We start from the raw sequence: 19672 nt of genomic DNA, 5'->3' as shown, positions 1-19672 counted from the left end.
GATCATAAAGATATGTGAAAACTGCATTGAAATCCACTAAGACACGAATAAGCAAGTAGGTAGATACAACAGGTTAAATGTGAATTTGTGTTATTGTTTAGGTTCCTACTTATAATATTTTTTAGATCGATCATGCTAAGTAACCTAAAATACATGTATCTATTTTGAATCAGGTTTTAATGGAAATTAATGATAGCTTGGACCTTAAAAATGGTGGCGCGAAATGTGTGGATTAGGAAGGCCGGAGTACCGTATATTATGTGGTTCGTTCTCAAAAAGGCCTATTATGATGTCCAGCAGTTGATGAATAAAAGCTGAAGGATGGATAGACAAAAGAATTATTTTGGCTATAAGCTATGCGTATGTATGTAACTACGTAGGTATAATGTGTTGTTATCTAAGTACTGGGTAGGTTCAAAAAGTTACAAAGCCTTTGTTTAACATAAGTGTACATTACATATAAATAATGATCGGAAGCTTTTAGGCGTGTCTAATTCCAATAATTATATTTAAGCACTGGATAGGTATAATGTACCCATCCAATTGTCATTAGTGTTACAATAATTACAATAGTTGCTACACAAAGTAATAACCAAAACAGACTTACAATTTCATTCGATTTCAAGCCTTATTGCATTAAAACACACATAGTTCACACGTCACATTTTGCCTTGACAATGTTTTTGTTTTATGATATCAAGCTCTACGAAGTTATATTGCGTGATTGTACTGAAAGGTTAAAGATAATTCACTCGCGATTTGGGACTTGGAGGCGAAACACACGACCGCTCAGTGCGAAGGTTCAACACAAACTGAGCAGGGAAAACTAGAAAATGAACGTAGGGTTGGGAAATGGGGAACTGAAAGGCATGTTTTCAGTAATAATATTGCTTCGGGTACTAATGGATTCACGTGATGTATTGTATCGTTTGCAATGTAGGTAGAATAGCTTGATCATAGCTGTCGAAAAATATATTAGTCCACGAAATAAAAACCTATATACCTACGGATAGTTCCTAGGATTTAATGACGTATTCTATCGTGAAAATTGTATACCTATGTACCTAAAAAATGTTTAATTAACAAACTGCTAGACTCAAAAGTTTTTTTAAAGGAAAAAACAATTTTACTTACTTAATAGGAAAATACTATTTAACGAAAACGACAACCTGAAATTGTAAGATAGGTACCGATAAAATATCCATGATCCTTCCTATATAATATTGTTATATCGATATATATTTTTTTTTATTTACTAGTATTGAAGAAAATAGTTATGTACCCAATTATCAATTACTACAACTATCGATAGATATAGTTCGTATCGGCATTGGCTAAAATTCGACATCACTAAGGCAATATTGGGCGGCGATCGCCGGCTGGGCGGGGGAAAAGTCGATACCCACTCGTGTCATTACACGATGCATACTGCACAGTAATTAATAGTAATACAATACAAAATTCCTTTAATCTAGTATACATAGTGCGATTAGGGGTAGGTATGGGTCAGTTAGACCCCTAGCGACTTAATAGTAATAGAACACAAAAATTCCTTCAGTCTAGTTAGTGCGACACTCGTAGATGGGTCACTTTCGAGACGGTCAAGCGGCTTAACGTCAAGAACGCAGATTTTTTTTCTCCTTTATTTATTAGGGCTATTTTGCTTGAACAAGCAGCTTGATGCGCCCGTCAAGCAGTTCTCATTTTTCCAACCCTGTCAAGCACGTAAATGCTTGACTCAAGTATCAAGCAATTGTAAACGGTCGAAATGCATAGCTCAAGCAAAAATCTACGTGTTTGACCGTCTATAGAAAGACCTTATAGACCCCTAGCGTCACTTTCATAGTATGCAATTGAACACAAAAATCCTGTACTAAGTAAGTATACTTAGTTGTTCGAAAGGGTCACTTGTCTAAGTGACCCTTTCGACCCTTAGTTTCTTTTGCACAGTATGTACAAACGACTAATAATGGACGGGTGCAAACCTAGCTTTATTGCTGACTGTACCTAATAGTAATAGAACATCGATGTATATGGATGGGCCCTTCGAAGATAAAAAACGCGCTCAAAAAGTCAAGAGAAATTGCAAAAGTCTCTTGACTTTGTCAATGACGATGACGTAAGATTCAAGCGTATTTTTGCGGACGGAATTGTATGGGAAAGGCTAATCCATATACATCGATATTATAGAATGGAAAGAGGTTTGAATATTTGAGTACGGAGCTTAGCCACCCAATGGGCCTACCCATTGACGTATGGGCCTAACTATACATGTTTGCCATTTTATTTATTTGTCAAAAAAGCAGGCCACATGGCTGGCATCAATACAAACAAAATATATTGAATGAGAAAAAATCTTTCAGTGTCACGTTTCCGAAATGTAAACTACCAAAGTTGTACTGGTGGCTAAATTGTTGCTCTGAATATGACTCCAACAATACAACTTTGATAGCATAGATCTCGGAAGCGTGACACTGGAAGATTTTGTCTCATACAATACTTACTTGCTTGTATTGATCCCAGCTATTGATTAATATAGGTAAGTTTTATGCGTGGTCGCTACTTTGGAAAAAAATAAAAGTGGCGGCCTACAACTACGTAGGCCAAAATCTTCAAAGCTCTTCTTTAATTTAGTCTGCATAGCCCCGAAATCCTAGACAAAGAGAAATAATTGTTTTTAAAATGTTACCTAGACTAGTTCTCGAATTTACCAAGCTTTTTTGTAAAAATATCGAAAAACTTTGTGATCGCTTCGCTCTCGCTTTTATTGTATTATTTTAGTTGATACCCGAAACTTCGTCCGCATGTATTTACGTTTTTGGAGATCCCCTGGGAAATGTTTGTTTTCCTGGATAAAAACATGAAAAAAGTGAGTGAGGTGCTTAAACAATAAAATTTTGCCATGGTGGAGTTTGTTTATCTTTTTCTTTTTATCTGTACTAAAAGAAAAAATTGCGCTCGCTGCCTCGCACTCCTGTTTCTTATTGTATCATATTTTGCAGTTAAATTAAAACGTAAAACTCCATTAACCAACCAGGTATTCTCCCTATCAAGTCGAGTTAAAGTTTTTGTCATGAAAGACCAAATAGGTACTTGAGATCAGAGAATGACGCATTTTCCATTTTTAAAACATCCGCTCAAAGTAAAAAGAAATGACAACGCGGGTAAAAGTTTTTTAATCATCTGTTTTCCCAGCTCTGGGTTCTAGCATTAAAGCCTACTGAACTGATTGACCTTAATTATGGTGCATACACACGGTGCAGGTAGCGAATTTTATTTTTGGACACTGGCAATACTTTTTGATTTGATTTTGACAGTTGACCATGGTTAGGATTACTAGTCTGTGGACACTGGACCAAGCTTTAAGCGGGCAGAAAAATAACTATTTTAATAATTTTATTAAAATTTCAAGTTCTATGAGAAAATACGGATTAAAAAAGCAGATTTATCCTTATATAAGCATCAATTTCGATTTGGTAATAAATTCAACGGAAAATTAACCAGATAAAGTAAGTAAAAATGTATTGCTTTGTGCACCTGTCAAGCATGCATTTGCAACGTTGCATTTTAAAAAGTGCATTTGAGAATTTTTAGGTAAATTATCGTAGGATTCAATACATATTAATGTTAATCATTTTACGAAAAAGGCTTTGTACACTTTGCCGGAGAATTTTCGATCCTACACGTGGTAATTACGAGCTGATTAATTCGCTTAAGTTAAAATTTACCGTTAATAAAAATAATACTAACTTGGTGGGCTTGTTTACAAATTCGTTATAGTTTTAGTTGAATTTTACATAAAATGCCTAGTAAACGTTGACCCAACGGATTCGGCGAATGCATTCCACAAACGTTACAGGCCCACTTTGCGTACATAACCGCGTGCAGCCAGCTTTGGCCGGTTTACCGACTTTTGACTTTTTCATACTAAAATCACCTTGCAGACAGAGATTAAAGCGCTGGTACTTGCAGAATGCATTGGCTAATTTGTAAATAACTTTCATTTGATAATGAAGTTACATATTTCCATCAGATGTCTGATGTAGAAGAAGTCCCACAATCTCCAGAGGAGCTGCTGGCAGAAGGGCGCAGAAACCTTGCAGTGAGAGACTACAATTCTGCAGTGGAGTGCTTGGCAAAGGCCTGTGAGCATCTCGCAAAGACCCATGGGGATATTGCAGATGAGTGTGCTGAGGCTTATTTATGGTAAGTTAGCATAATTGTATAGAATACAGATAAACCTACATGTCCTATTAGTACACTCAAAAACTCAGTGAAGTACGAGTTGGACTCGCACACGAAGGGTTCTGTACAATCTTACAAGAAATAATACTTTAATTTTTTATTACCTTTTGAAATTTTTATTATTTGTTGTTATTGTGGCAATAGAAATACACATTCAATGAAAATTTGAACTCTATCTATCACATTCACGAGGTACTCTGCTGACAGAGATGGACGGGCGGATGTACAGTAGAGCTTTGTAATGAATACTTCTAGATTAAAATACTTATTAGTTTAGATTTGTACGTTGTTATTATAAAAAATGTTAACATAATATTAAAACTTTCTTTTCTAGGTATGGGAAAGCTTTACTAGGGCTCTCAAGGGAAGAGAATGGTGTCCTTGGAGATGGCATGCCAGGTGCTAATAATGAGGAAGATGATAATGAAGGTAAACTATGATTTGTTACATACAGACATGTTGTTATAAACTCTATAAAATATAATGTTACTAAAGGACTACCCCTACCAGGACCATTTAGACAACATGGATTTAGGTTTTTACTTTTTAACAATCTTGTGGGACCTCTTTGATTTCCCATAATAATTATAACAACAACACATTTATTTATTTCCCAGAGCAAACTGTCTTTGTTCCAAATTTTGTCAAAATTGGTTAAATTGATGGGCGTAAAGATAATGGACAGATGGACAGAAATAATAAAATAAACAGCATAAATAAATCTTTATTGTAGAAGAGAATGATGAGGAGAGTGGTAAAAATGCTGCAGAAGAAAAGGGAGAAGTAGTGGCAAAAGAAAATGGAGAAGTGGAAAAGAATGAAGCAGAGTCCACCACAAAAGATGAGGAGCCAGCCAGCAGCACTGCTGAAGCTGACGAGTCCATGGTCGATGATAAACCTGTGAGTATTTTTTTTTTTGATAGGTTTTATGAAGATCAAATGAGAATGAAGGAATAATAAATAATAATATAAAGAAAAGTTATTTTTCAAAAGCAGATTTGAACAGTCTAATGATAAGCAAGACAATAACCTCACACCAAAGTCTGTAAATAATGTTCTGTTCAGATAATAAAGATTTATTTATTTATTTATTTATTTAACCAGTAAGAACATTAATTAGGTATTAATAGTAGCGTTTTACCTGAAAATAAAACGCATATTAAAATACTTACCTCACTGGAAGCTTTATATTGAGAGTAGCATTTCCGTTTCCGTCGATTTCATGCCAGTTTTCGTACTTTTATTGATGTCATATCCGGTTTTGTGGCGCCACCTGGCGGGGTCGCGCTCAAAGTTTTCGTAAATTGCTCAGCGCGGCCATGGCTTCATTGGCTCAATATCACCAGGCAGGAATTACTGAAAGCTTCCAGTGAGGTAAGTATTTTAATATGCGTTTTATTTTCAGGTAAAACGCTACTATTAAATAACTTGACCGTAACTGGAAGCTTTATATTGAGACCCTGTTTGTTTTCGCCTGGTGACGCCACATAATAGATATTAGAATTCTACGCCAATGTGATAACACTTGTACCATAATGAGTACTTATATGATATTATGTTCTTTTTCATAAACCAAATTTTGTTTATTTGAATACAAAATCAATAAAGAAAAGAATTTTAACTATCAGTCATAGAACTGAAGAATAGTTAGTTGAGCGATACCACCTGGACTAAGTACATTGCCTTCAATCACTTTACATTTAGAAAAATTTTAAATTGTATTAGCTGATTGCTAATTTTCATGGGCCATCTCATCATAAGAATGATTTTCCCTGAGTTGAGTGTATGCTACTAGAAGTAGCAGATATGCTTGCTTCTTTCAAAAAGGTTTTTACCCAGTCTGCTATACCTACTGTACGAGAGGCACGTTTAATCCGTTAACCATTATAAAATATAGAGCATTATATTTTGTAGCATATCATAATCTGTCGTTCAATAATTAATTACCAATTACACATATAAATCCAAAAAGAGGGTAAAGATACCCGTTATGACTATTCCCATTACAAGCAATTTCTGATTGGTTGTCTATTTCAGATTTTGAGCCGAATTTAGGGCAAATGTCAGATTTTAATTTTATAATCATCAAATTTTATTAAATACACATCATTCGTTCTAAGGTACGATTTTGATGCAATATGAAGTTATCTGAATAGTAAGCAGTAATAAAAACGCAGATATTACAAATGATTAGTTAAGTAATAAGTTATTATTAGCACCCCAAACGGGTGGATTTTAAATCTTTCTGAAGAAATCGATTTTAAAACATGCTTGGACATGAATACATAATTGAGTGAATTTGCTTTTATTCATTAATATAGCACATATAAAACACGCGCATTAACAAACATTACTTGACTTTTATTTCATACATCCAATAACAGATCCAATTACAGATTCGTGTAATAGGAATGAAAATTCTAAATTATGTCATTTATATTATGTGCCAAAACTGGTGCTAATTGTGATACTTTAGGTTCGTATCAATCAACGTTTTCAAGCTTATTCAATAGTTTCAAGATAGATTTCCGCTTGAAATTAAGCAGTGATTTACTGCTTAGGTTTTATGTGTCTAGGTAAAGTATAGGACCACTCATTATTTCTAGACTTCTTAAGACAATGACAGACCCATTGCGAGTCAATGAGGCTGTGTTTTATATAAACGGTCGAGGCCCGCCAAACACTTTCGATCGGAGTAAACTATATAAACTAAATCAACTATTCAAAAAATATTCCTTTTGACCAATTGAGATGGGTCAAGAGTCAAGACGAAGAATTGAAAATAATGGCGTAAACCAACTATGCCAATGGAAACTTTCATGAGATACAGCATCGTGAAACAGGACTTGATGGTCCATCAAATCTAAGAGTGCATAGATGTGTACTTCGAATGCTTTCTCCGAGGTGAATAGATCGACCTCCAGGATTACCCACTTTGCAAATATTATTTCCACACAAGCTCGTATTGCCACTCTGGGAGGTTGGCTATGACATTAGATACAAATTATTTACATGATTACTATACATACCGGATATAATATTGTATGCTATGGTGTATTTGTCAAGCCATAATTCCAGTATCTGGAATGTTTTATTCAATAAGGATAACAACATCCTTAAACCTTGCAAATATGCTTTATTAACAAATGAATGAATGAAAGAATGAACATCATTCCTCTTTTTCTTAGTAAATGAGAGAGTAACGTCTCGTCGTTACTTTGAATGAGACTTGAACTAAGGCGTAAGAAGTGAGCCTTCTTGAAGCTTCTGAAGGGTAAATTAGACTATCATTTTGATAAGAGTTCCTTTCCTGTCAAAGAGCATGATAGATGAAGATTGTTTATTAATGCTCCCAAGCCTAATCCAAAGCATCCGTTACTAGAACATGAACTAGTGGAGGTAGCTAATATTTCTCCTTTAGCCCTTATAATTTATTTATCGCATCTGCCAGCTTGGAGTGCAGCGTGGAGATCGCCACTTGATGGATAGACGACACTTAACGAGTCGCAGGGATCCGCTGGATTCATGCAGTGTAATTACGTGGCATGTGGTAGTCTCTTTATGAGACCTATGTCCAACTGTGGACGTCTAACGAATGATAATAGTGATCTACCAGTATTGGATAGATCTTGGATTATCCAGCGGTCATTGGTTTGTTAACTAGCGTTTCTAACTGTTCTTACATCCAACAGCCCTCGTTGGAGGCATTTTTTAGGGTCTCCATAGTATTTCTAAATAGTTAGACTCACTCTTTCGTGGTCAAAGAACCAATTCTCAAATTTTATATACCAAAAACAGTAAGTTCGACTGTAGTAGATATTAACTTAATGCATGTAAAAAATGTACATGTATTAAGTCTCTTGTACATTTAGCATGTACTTGCCTTAACTTGCTATGACAAGTCGATTAAGTAAAATAGGACTCATATTTCACCATTCTCTTAATATCACCCATAGACACCGTGGTTAGTCCGAACGGCAGGTAGGTTATCATCTAATCTATCTAACTTTCCCGTATGGCCTCAATAAGAAGCACTGACACAAGACTGTTTCACTACATGAAAACAGACTTTGCATGTTTATCAAAATGAAATGTTCTGCCATAACATACATAGTTGTTTCGTACTCTAAGTCGTGATCTTGGTCGGGATGACACTTCAGAGTTCGGTACCAGAAACAAGGTGAAAAGGAAGCTTGGCGTGCGGTGCAAGCTTCATGATTCATTTTACGCACTATTGCATACAGTTCCTTGGGAAAAACAATAGGTGGCTTTTTAAATATTGGTATGCGATACCATTGAAATAACCTTTGTATAACCTCTGGTGCCTCTATTTTCTTTCATTGCGAAAGACAGTGCACTAAATAACCTGCTTGGAACGAGGTCGGTTTAGTTTCTCTGATTTGTCTTGGAGAATTCGGGTGCAAATAATCATGCTGTGGCTTACTTACCTTTTTGGACCTACAGTCCTGATTGAGGAACGATAAGAACTTTTTGGATGACCTTTGTAGATATTACCGGTATGTTCGTTTCCACCCCGCGAGGGTGTATGATATAGATCATGTTGGCATCCACCCCGCGAGGGTGGATGATATTGATCATACTGGTATTCACACCGTGAGGGTGTATGAGATTGCTCAAACTAGCATCCACCCCGCGAGGGTGGATGATATTGAGCATACTGGTATCCACTCCGCGAGGGTGTTATAATATTGCTCATGTTAGGATCAACCCTGCGAAGGTTGAATGATATTGATCATACTGGTATCCGACCCGCGAGGGTGGATAATATTGATCATTGAATTGGCTCAATGCACGGCAAAGGTAGTCATGGCAGCTCTATGTATTGAAATGGTAACATTTGAAATGCATGGCCCCTACGAGGGGCGGGTGACCATTTTTCAGAAAAGCAATGTGCATGTCGAGTAGTTCCACGCGATGGAACGGCAACAATTATAATTTTCTGTGCTTGTGAAGCGGCGAACGCGTTCAATGTGTTTTCTATTTATTGCTGGGTCAAATAAATTTATCTTATCTTTATTCGAATACACTTTTGCAATTGCTTTTGAATCGTCAAAATAATTTACCATAGTGTATGCAAAATAGTTCCACGCGATGGAACGGTAACATTTTCAATGCCTTGCCCCCGCGAGAGGCAGCGGACTAATAATAATTGCTTAGCTTTTGACTGAATAAATGTGTTCTTTTCGACCCAAAAAATATTAACAAACTCCACTTGTTTTTTCCCATATGGATGTAACCAAAAGACCCACCTGGCTCGTGATAATTTCGCAGCGCATCGCAATACCTTCTATGCTGTAGCTACCCACTAATTGTGGAAAGACCCGACGAAGTCTGATTATTGATTTCAGTCAATATTTTAGTTAATTTAATATTATTATTTAAGTTAATATTGATTTTCAGTTAATTTATATACGAATAAAAATAAAGTCAAGAAAGCACAATTTTTAGGAAAACCTAGGCTTATTTTTGTTTACGCAGTATGTGATAGCTGCATAAGCTTTATCTGCTAGAAATTGCAAGGTATCATACTTTTTTACCTCTTTGTTTGTTTCTAGGTCTATGAACCTTGAGTTTTATCAAAGACTTTTTAATGTACTGTGTAGGTACACGTAAAAACCAAGATGCGCTAGCTAAACCTGAAAAACCTGGAAACTGGTTAATTAATGGTTAGAACCTGTTGAAAGTAAAATCTAAACACGAACTTTGTTATTTGATTTCATCCTGATGATCGTCAGGTGTGATATTTTTATTTTTATAAAGGTTACCTGTAATTTCATTACTATTCGATGTAACAATTTGAATTAACAATAACAATAACTAGAAAAGACATATCATAATCTTAAAAGAATTTCTCGTATAAATCCGAGAGGATTCATTTCAAAATGCAATCGGGGTCATAACTATCGTCATGTACCCTCTCAATAAAATGAGCATATTGTAACAGACTTAAAAGGTAAATTTTAGCTAATAATATTAATTTCAAATATTTGAAATTCATTTCTAATAATCGGTTTCTAATTGTTACATCGTCTCAAGTACGAAAAGTTTTTAATAACTACCTTCTGGCAAATAAATATAAAGTACTGTGATCCGAACGGACAAACCGTTAAAAATATTGATCACGTACATATTATTATATTTTACATTTTACATAATGTAATATAAATTAAAAATAAGTACTTACTGCGAATTATTCACCAAATTCACTTTATAAAGTACCACACAATAAAATAAAATAAAATATCTTGCAACGTTTCGTGTTGACTGATTGCAAGTTGCTTCGACGGCAAACAAAACGCCAATGAAGCCATGGCCGCGCTGAGCAATTTACGAAAACTTTGAGCGCGACCCCGCCAGGTGGCGCCACAAAACCGGATATGACATCAATAAAAGTACGAAAACTGGCATGAAATCGACGGAAACGGAAATGCTACTCTCAATATAAAGCTTCCAGTTACGGTCAAGTTATTTAATATAGTAATAATATTAAGTATAGCCAATTTTATTCTTATCATTATATTATGTACTAAAAAGTTCATTGTTAAAAGCTACTGCTGTATGGTAATATAGTGTGGAAGTGTGTCCGTTAAAAATTATACATTAGTAGAATACAAACACTATTGTAACATTAGCTTTTTTTGTAATCAGGGAACATCAAATGGGGAAGGTGATGAATCTATGGTGAACTTGGACAATGAAGATGACGTTGATAATTTACAACTAGCCTGGGAGATGCTTGGTATGTTCCACATTTTTCACAAGTAATTTTTATGAGGATAGATAATAGTTATAATAAAAACATTTATTTCGAATCATTTTATACAAACAAAACAATAATAGATAATAGACATGATTCTGTAAATTGAAGTTGTGTAAAAGAGTAACCTCTGACTCGCTGGACTGAGATGACCTTAAGAGGATAGCGGGAAGTGGGTGGATGAGGAAGGCGGAGGATTGTGTGTGGCGGCGCGCTCCCAATAACGCTTATGTCCAGCAATGGACGCAAACAGGCTGATTGATTGATTGATTGATTTGAAAGAGTAACTGCCAAGTAAAGCACATGTAAAAGTTTATTAAAAAAATCTTTCTATTTAGATTTGTCGCGCAGCATCCTTCAGAAGCGCGCCGAGTCGGGCGGCGAGGCGGCGCGCGCGCTGCTCGCCGACGTGCACCTCGCGCTCGGCGAAGTGGCTCTGGAGAGCGAGACCTACGACAAGGCTGTCATTGACATGAGTATGTATCTACATAATATATGGCTATTCTTCTTCTTGAAGTGCCGTCTCCTACTGGAGGTTGGCAACCATTAGTCAGCCATTACTAATAAATAAAATAAAATAAAATTAGGGCTATCTGCACCTTGGACGCTGCTGCGCGGAAGAGATGGGGTACTCTTCCCCTACCATTGGCGTAAATTCTTGAACCACGATGTTCTTCTATGGGTGTTTATATGGGTGTATTTTGTAGGTACAGTCAATTTAGGCCTATCAAACACACCCATGTAACAATTATTTTGATACAGGAATTACAAAAATGTCTCCTGTATCAAAATAGTGTTAAATTAGTAAAAGTATTCAATTTTTTTTTTTTTCATTTCTTTGTAGGAATTCTTATTACATGCTTAACTCCAACCAATTCAAAAGTTAATGAAGCGCAAATCAAATAATTGCCTGGAGCACAATATAAGTTTGTGTTGATGCATATAATGACGTTATAACGAATGCAATAATATTGTGTTTGATTGTGTAGACTGTAGCCTAATAAAATATATAATTTTTATATTATTATCTTGTTTTAATACAGAAAAATTCATTTCAGCCTGCCATTCATAAAATACCTGACAAACATTTTCTGCATTTGTAAGTTTAAGATTATTAAATTTGCTATAAAAGTATGTTGACTCTGTTTTTATTATTTGCAGTGAGCTGCTTGGATATACAAAAAGAGCTGTACAAAAGTGATGACCGACGCATAGCTGAGACTCATTATCATATTGGTAAGAAACTGCTAACTTACTATATTATTACATTCTTAACCCTATCATATTCCCAACATATTTGCCAGGATCTCAACCAGTTAAGGTTGGAACTAGTTATGAATAAGGACGAACGTCATGTAATCCGCAAAATAGACTGTCTAGTCTAGAAGTTCTACAAACGGTTGTTTCATTTAAGAAATTATTAAGCCACAAGTGAAGTTATTAATTTTTAAAAAAAAATCCTTAAGAGAAACCGATAAGTTGTAATTTTTAATGAAAGTGTCTAGTATGCTAGTGGTCATTTACAACAGGATTTATAGGTACAGGAACAACGTCTATCTGTTTTTCGAACTATGTGCCCTGCTCATTTCCACTTTAGCTGTGTAACTTTGGTTACTCTGGTTCTCCTACGGAACTCTAATTTCTGACTAATCATCTTCCAAATTTCCAGGTATCGCAAACTCCCTCGCATCCAACTTCGAAGACGCGATAACACACTTCAAAAACGCAGCCAACATCCTCGAAACACGTATCAAGACCTTAGAAAACCCCACCAGTGTCACAGATGATGCAACCGTCAAGAAGTATACCACTACCGACCCCTTCTATACTGTAGAAGGAGAGATCAAGGAGCTGAAGGAGTTACTGCCAGAGATTCAGGAGAAGATCCAGGATATGATGGATTACAAAGCTGAGGTAAGACCGTGTGATTGTGTTGAGGAAACAAGAAATATGCTTCGGCATATGATTCTTAAAGAGAGGAAACAGTGTTACGTCCATGTTTAAATACATTTTTAACATGCTGGGTACTTTTTTTTTTGTGACAAAAATAATAAATAATTTTTAATCTATGACATTCAATATTTGATGCTATAAATCGACTTTAAGCGTGCTCTAGCATGTTAAACAACACTTAGACTTATGTGCTAAATATTACTTAGAATCATTTAATATACCCAGTTTGAATATAATAAATACCAGTTTAGAAATCATAGTATGTCCTGTAGACATAGGGCAATAAACTGTAACTATTTTGTCCCCTAACTTTACTGAAACACGTCATTTATTTTCTTTACATTCCGTAGTGAAACATTAAGTTTATTAAGCTGCAAAATCGAGTCATTCCAATTAGAATAAAGGTGGGCTTAGATTGAGACAGTGACTGGCGCGTTTTCATTAGCATGCTGCCGACATTTTATTTTCAAAAAGTGGCTTACTGTGAAACATAGTTTTTGAATAATCGCCAAAGACATGGAAAAAACTGATGGTTCTAAAAAAGTTTGCTAAGTAGTAGGGTCAAATTAAAAATTTACTAAAAGTCTTGATCTACTATGGTGGCCACCTACTGTCTTATTCTAAACCTGCCGTGATTATTTAACGTTAGTTCCTAAATTCTAAAGTTGCCAAATTGAACTCTAATGACATTGTGATAAAACTCAAATTTGACTGTCAGTATTCATTATTAAAATTTGTTAGAATTAAGTGCCTTATAGAATCTCAAGTTGCATTTAAATAATATGATACTCATAGTTCGTAAGTTGTAATGTTTTAAGGTTTCCGCTCACTGACTGTACCATTATCTTTGCTGACAAAGGGAGAACATACCATAATAGTCTATGAAGACAAAATATTGGTACATATTTGTTAGACCATACAAAAATCAATATTTTAAAAGAAATTGTTTTTCTATGAAGTTATTGTGTATTTCTCTACTGCTAAAAATGAATCGGTTATTTCAGTTATAGTTTTTTAGTATTTTTGTAAAAGGAAAGATGTTAAAGAGTGCGTTTTTCTGTGCTGAATTCGACATCGCACCTTTTTTAATAATCTTCCGATGTCACAGTGTGTGGAGACCTTTAGTTATAAGAACCATTTTTACCACACGGCCATTTTTGTATTGCTTTACAATTTTTTTGAAATAAAATTGATCAAAATTAAAATCTGTGTGTTATTTCACATGCCCCTTCATACATTAATGGCCATGTGGTGGAAATTGTTGTTTTTCTTTATTATGGCCATTGATGTAACATTCCCTTGATTTTAATTTGTCTGAGACTCTACACATACCTGCAGAGTGGAGCCGAGAACGAGATTTAGGCGGAGATTAATAGAGCGCACTTTGGGTTTGCTCAGAGTTAAAAGGAGACGAGAAGTTGTAGAAATATAAATGTCTCTTTTTAACTCTGTTTTAAGTCTTAGCAAAGTCAGAGTACGTTCTATATTAATGCGTCAGAGTACCGTTCTAATATACACTGCTTGAATATAGAATACCCTTCCGGCTTCCGCTTTCCCCGCGGGCTATAATATTGGTAGGTACCTTCAAAAGATGAAAACTGAATAGGCACCTTTTAGGCAGACGCGCTTCACCGTAGGCTGCATCATCATAGTACTGATGATTTCTGTTAGGAAACTACGAAAAATATTAAAAATCCTGTATTTTTTAAAAGTTCACAATATATAGCAAACAAAACATCTGACTGACGCTAGAGGTCAACGAACGTTGCGTAAATAGGTCACTCGAAGTCAATGCCGCGTCGTAGGTGGGACCCGAGTTTTGCACGCTATACAATGCGGGTTTGAAAAATACTAAATCACTAAACCTACAAGATAAGGCAAATGGTTATTGGCATTGAATTGTGTTAAGGTAGTATAATGACGCTAAGTTTTTGCTCAGGTTACACCCTGCATGGATTGCAGACAAGCGCGCTCTGAGCCTGAAAACAACTAAAGGCATAAACTACTTATTTCCAGACGATAAAACGCGTGCGCGAAACTCTATTTTCATCCAACGGCGAGTCAACGGTGTCATCAGCCAACGGCGCCAGTGCAGCCGGTTCCAGTGCCGCAGCGCCCAAGCCTGCCGCGGCAGACATCTCCCATCTCATCAAGCGCAAGAGGAAGACCAGCGGCGAAGACGCACCGGCGCCCAAACGCGTTAACACGTGAATAGATAACATGAGATGTGCATACCTGTTGTAACTTGAAACATTAATAAACATTAAGTAATTTATAATAGACAATTCTTTCAACTTTACATACATACAAAACTTTAGGAACATTCTAATTGAACGAATTCAATTGAGACGAAAATCTCAGTGAGCGTTAAGATGCATGACACGGGTCTGCCCGCGAAATTCAAAAATTTGGTTTTTCGCAATTCATAAACTAATATGACAAAGTAGGTTTATGGCATTCTAATCCCGACAATGGCAGTATGATCTTCACAGGATTAAGTACATAAAAACCTTTACTTGAAAGTTTAAGAAATTAATCAAAATAATGAGTTTGACATGAGTTACTCACAAATTAGTCGAAACTATAACTAATTTCTTAAACTGGACCCTTTCAAGTAAAGATTATTATATAAACCCGTGAGAATGACACTGCCATTGGTGCAATTAAAATGCCATAAGTCTACTTTGTCGTATAAGTTTACAAATTGCTTAAAACCAAATTTAATTTGAATTTCGCGAGCCGACCCGTGTCATACACCTTAACAATTAGTCACCAACCAATCACAAACGGAACTAGTTTTCGAATCGTTCCAATGTTTTTTTTAAACAATTTTAATTTGAGTTGGGGTAACAGCAAGAGTTCTGATGATTAATTTTTGCCCCAATGAATGAAATATGCGATAAGTATTGAATTTTTATCATTGTTTTTATATTTTTGTAAACTTAAGAGTTTCTTAACAGAAATAGTGGAAAGTACCGCGGTGATACGATAAGAGTTTTAATAATAAGGTCAGTAAATATGTAATTCTATTTACTTGTAATTCGCCCCAAATTAAGACTGAGTTTACTAAATTTTGTATTTACTTAATAGGTTTCAAGTTACAGCTTTAAGTAATAATTACATATTCTGATTTTTCGATTCCAAATTACCCCTTCATAAGGAAACGTTTTGAGTTTTGTCATGTTTTTGTAACTTATAAAAAATCTGAGTGCCTACCAAAATTCTTCTGGGTACCTAATCTAACGATTGTAAAGTTGGTCCTTAATAGGAAAACTTCGATAGTAAACAAAAAAATATATATATTTGTAGCTGCTCTTATCGTGTCAACGCCCTTTAAGTAGAAAGTGTAGTTTAATTTATAACTATACTTACGTAATTAAAATAATCATAAGAATATTAGATACTTAAGGCTTAAGCCTGCGTAGACGAGGGGCTATATTTTATCCGCGTAGGACAAAAATGGGTCACTAAGAACCGCATTGCATAACGCTCGGCCAGCGTAGCAAAAGATGAGGGAATTTTGTCCTCCGCGGACAATAGGGATGATGACTACTAGTCAAATCAGTGACTTTTTATCAAATGTCATAACGCTCGCTTAGTAAGGGAGCTTGTATGAAAATCACAGATGTGACGTCATAGAAATTTAAAATAATTTGACCTACTTTTTTAGTTAAATCGATAATTTAAAATGGTAAGCAAACTTAAAACTAACAGGGGACCAGGGGACGTGGAATTTAGGAATTTTGGAAGACCCTCTATTTAATAATTACTAAGAAATAATTTATTTTTGACACAGGCATCATCCCAATTAGTCCCTCGTCTACGCAGGCCCTAAGTTGTAATTGTAATTGGTTAGTTGTAATTGATTTACATAATATTTTGTTTAATAAAGATACCAACTCTTGAAAACTCTACCTACATGTTTATTATTTATGTACTTACTTATCTACTTAGTATGTATTTTAAATCTCGTATTAAAAAAATTCGACTCATAGAAAAATAATCATAATAGGCATTTAATACTCAAACTTGGCTTATTCTAATTACTTACTATTTAAGTACATGAAAGGTCAATAAAGCACTTTAGGGTCAATTTCTCAATCGTCAAATAACTTTTATCTGAAGCATTTTGAGGGTCTGTTAGTTATTTTTTAGGAAATTATCAAAACGTGAAAATTCGTGAGATAAAGTTTATCTGACGATTGAAAAATCATGTTAGCCCTTATTCTAAGTCCTTCCCTCCTTAAGCGTCTATGAAATGGTCTCTATTTCTTGTGTGATGAAATAAAACGGTTATTTATGTTTAGACAATATAATTTTTATAGGTACATATTCACGTTTTCTACAAATTAAGCTGGACACAAAAAAAAAATCTTAAGTTGGTTTTCTGTAAATATTATATGTATGTATTTAAGGCCTATTTATTAATTTCAAACTTTAACGACAGCTTTTCCAGTGTTTTCTCCCGCCAACATTCCAACAAATGCATCATACAGTTTATCGAATCCTACCGTCTTATGTTCCGCGGCTTTCAGTTGCCCGCTCTTTATCCAAGAGACTAGTTGAGTGAATCCCTCCGACCAACGATCCAACCAACGCCAGACCATAAGACCTTCAATCTTCAATTGTTTGAATACGATAGGTGGTTGTAAAATTGTAGCTTTCGGCATCTTTTTTGGGTCCTCGTTGTAAGCGCTGATGCTGCCGCAAACGGCAACTCTGCCTCTTGAATTCATTTGCCCAATGATTATACTGCTCAGTTCACCACCAACGTTGTCGAAGTAGCAATCCACGCCTTGAGGGGCAGCAGCTTTCAAAGCTGATTGTGCATCTACCTTTTTATAATTCAAGGCTTTGGTGAAACCGAGCTCCTGTTCCAACCACTGGCATTTCGCGTCCGTCCCAGCGAAGCCGATGACTTTGCAACCCTTGATCTTTGCTATTTGTCCAACGAGGGATCCCACGGCGCCTGCCGCTCCGGTAACGACGACTGTTTCGGCAGCTTTAGGCTGACAAATCTCTAGGAATCCGAAATAAGCTGTGACTCCGGGCATTCCAACTGCGCCCACTCCTAATGATGGAGACAGGCCTTGCAAATCGGGCAACTTGTACAATATCTCTTTCTGGACTTCACCTAGCACAGGCTTCGCTTCTTTCACAATGACGTAGTCGCACCAACCTTTGTGGGTGACGACTCTAGTGCCTACCGGGTAATTTGTATTTTTGGTCTCTTGCACTACTCCAACTTGGAAACTGAATTGGTCGTACGGTAGCGGGTAATTCCGGTTGTAAGCTCGCAGATAAGGGTCCACGCTGATCCATTCAGTTTTGAGCAATATCTCACCGTCTTTTAGAGGTGGCAGTTCATACTCCACGATCTCAAAGTCTGATTTCATGGGAACTCCGTCGAAGTATTTTTTAACGACCCATTTCTTGGCTTTAACCATATTGACTGCTCAAGTGTTGTAGTGGTAAGTAGGTCTGAAAAAAAGAAAGATTTTGTTATTCTAATTATTATCAGCCTTAACAGATAAGCAGTCTTTCCTCTTAAGGAACATACATAGACCTATGGAAGATAATGGTTAGTAACCAATTACCTCTTCTAAGTCACTTCTTATACCTAACTAACGAAGGCCTTAAAGGAGTTACATCCAAGGCCGTAAAATAAATTTAAAAAAAACTAACTAACGAAAAACAATTCCACATTGGGCGTTAACTGAAAGTTAACCACTAACCTGCATATCCAAAATGCATTGTTTTTTATGACTTCAAAAGTGATGGCATACCTAAGTTATCACACTAATATTATAAAGGCGAAAGTTTGTGTGTATGTGTGTGTGTGTATGTTTGTTACTCCTTCACGCAAAAACTACCGGACGGATTTGGTTGAAATTCGGAGTGGAGATAGATAATATCCTGGATTAGCACATAGGCTACTTTTTATCCCGGAAAACCAGAGAGTTCCCATGGGATTTCGAAAAACCTAAATCCACGCGAATGAAGTCACGGGCGTAAGCTAGTATCTAATAATTTCGTTTTCTAAACAAATTTACCTTGAATCAACGAAAATTTGGTAACTAGGTAAATGTAATCAGTCAATACCCACCTAATTCAAGTTATCATATAGGTAACTATCTGTATTTGGAAGACGTGTTTAACGGTCATCCTAATATTGAGATGTTCGAAAATAGGTACCTACCTCGCCTCGATACCTACTATGTACATTTATATATTTACTATGTACTTACCTACTATGTATATTTATATACGTCGATCAGTCGCTACACTGATGATTACTAACATTTTTCCTTTAATTATAATCTACATAACACTAACCTATATAGCTATAGGTACATATAGTCCGTATAAAATGGCTTTAAAAAGTCGGTTAAAAATCTGTTTTAGTTAGAATGTGCAGGCAAAGCCCTTTCATATGATAACTACCCTACTTGATATAGTTATCTTACTTTTAAAATTGAAAATACTAATTTTATTATTAGTTTATGAACACATCTTAATTTTTTTGTGATGTAGGTAACCACAAATTCAGGGTTTTCGGATTTTTTCCTTTACTTGTGCTATAAGACCTATCTACCTGCCAGATTTCATGATTCTAGGTGAACGGGAAGTACCCTATAGGTTTTCTTGACAACCACGATAGACAGACAGACAGACAACAAAGTGATCCTATAAGGG

The 19672-nt window shown here is 35.7% G+C and overlaps 2 protein-coding genes across 3 annotated transcripts; one reads left to right on the top strand and one right to left on the bottom strand.

The window, feature by feature from the left end:
- The first annotated feature begins 3322 nt into the window (after nt 1–3322).
- LOC123872122 (protein HGV2) lies at nt 3323–15463 on the top strand. Of its 2 annotated transcripts, none has more exons than XM_045916270.1 (9): nt 3323–3509; nt 4034–4206; nt 4580–4674; nt 4979–5145; nt 10915–11005; nt 11362–11499; nt 12185–12259; nt 12693–12937; nt 14993–15463. In XM_045916270.1, the coding sequence occupies exons 2-9, from the start codon at nt 4034–4036 to the stop codon at nt 15185–15187; spliced, it is 1179 nt and encodes a 392-aa protein (XP_045772226.1). In that variant the 5' UTR covers nt 3323–3509; the 3' UTR covers nt 15188–15463. The 2 variants fall into 2 exon arrangements, with proteins under 2 accessions (XP_045772226.1, XP_045772227.1); XM_045916271.1 differs by lacking the exon at nt 3323–3509 and adding an exon at nt 3523–3594.
- Nucleotides 15464–17286: 1823 nt separating this feature from the next.
- LOC123872127 (prostaglandin reductase 1-like) lies at nt 17287–18423 on the bottom strand. Its single transcript, XM_045916276.1, has one exon. The coding sequence runs from the start codon at nt 18421–18423 to the stop codon at nt 17407–17409; it is 1017 nt and encodes a 338-aa protein (XP_045772232.1). The 3' UTR covers nt 17287–17406.
- Between the last annotated feature and the right edge of the window lie 1249 nt (nt 18424–19672).

This window comes from Maniola jurtina, chromosome 14 (assembly GCF_905333055.1).
Source record: "Maniola jurtina chromosome 14, ilManJurt1.1, whole genome shotgun sequence".
Lineage (NCBI taxonomy): Eukaryota > Metazoa > Arthropoda > Insecta > Lepidoptera > Nymphalidae > Maniola > Maniola jurtina.
Note: the sequence above shows the minus strand (reverse complement) of the source record. Positions and strands in the feature narration are given on the sequence as shown.

Coding starts and splice junctions, on each gene's coding strand:
- LOC123872122 (XM_045916270.1), top strand. CDS start 4,034: ATGTCTGATGTAGAAGAAGTCCCACAATCTCCAGAGGAGCTGCTGGCA. Junction 4,675..4,978: donor TGAGGAAGATGATAATGAAG/GTAAACTATGAT, acceptor TCTTTATTGTAG/AAGAGAATGATGAGGAGAGT. Junction 11,500..12,184: donor CAAGGCTGTCATTGACATGA/GTATGTATCTAC, acceptor TATTATTTGCAG/TGAGCTGCTTGGATATACAA.
- LOC123872127 (XM_045916276.1), bottom strand. CDS start 18,423: ATGGTTAAAGCCAAGAAATGGGTCGTTAAAAAATACTTCGACGGAGTT.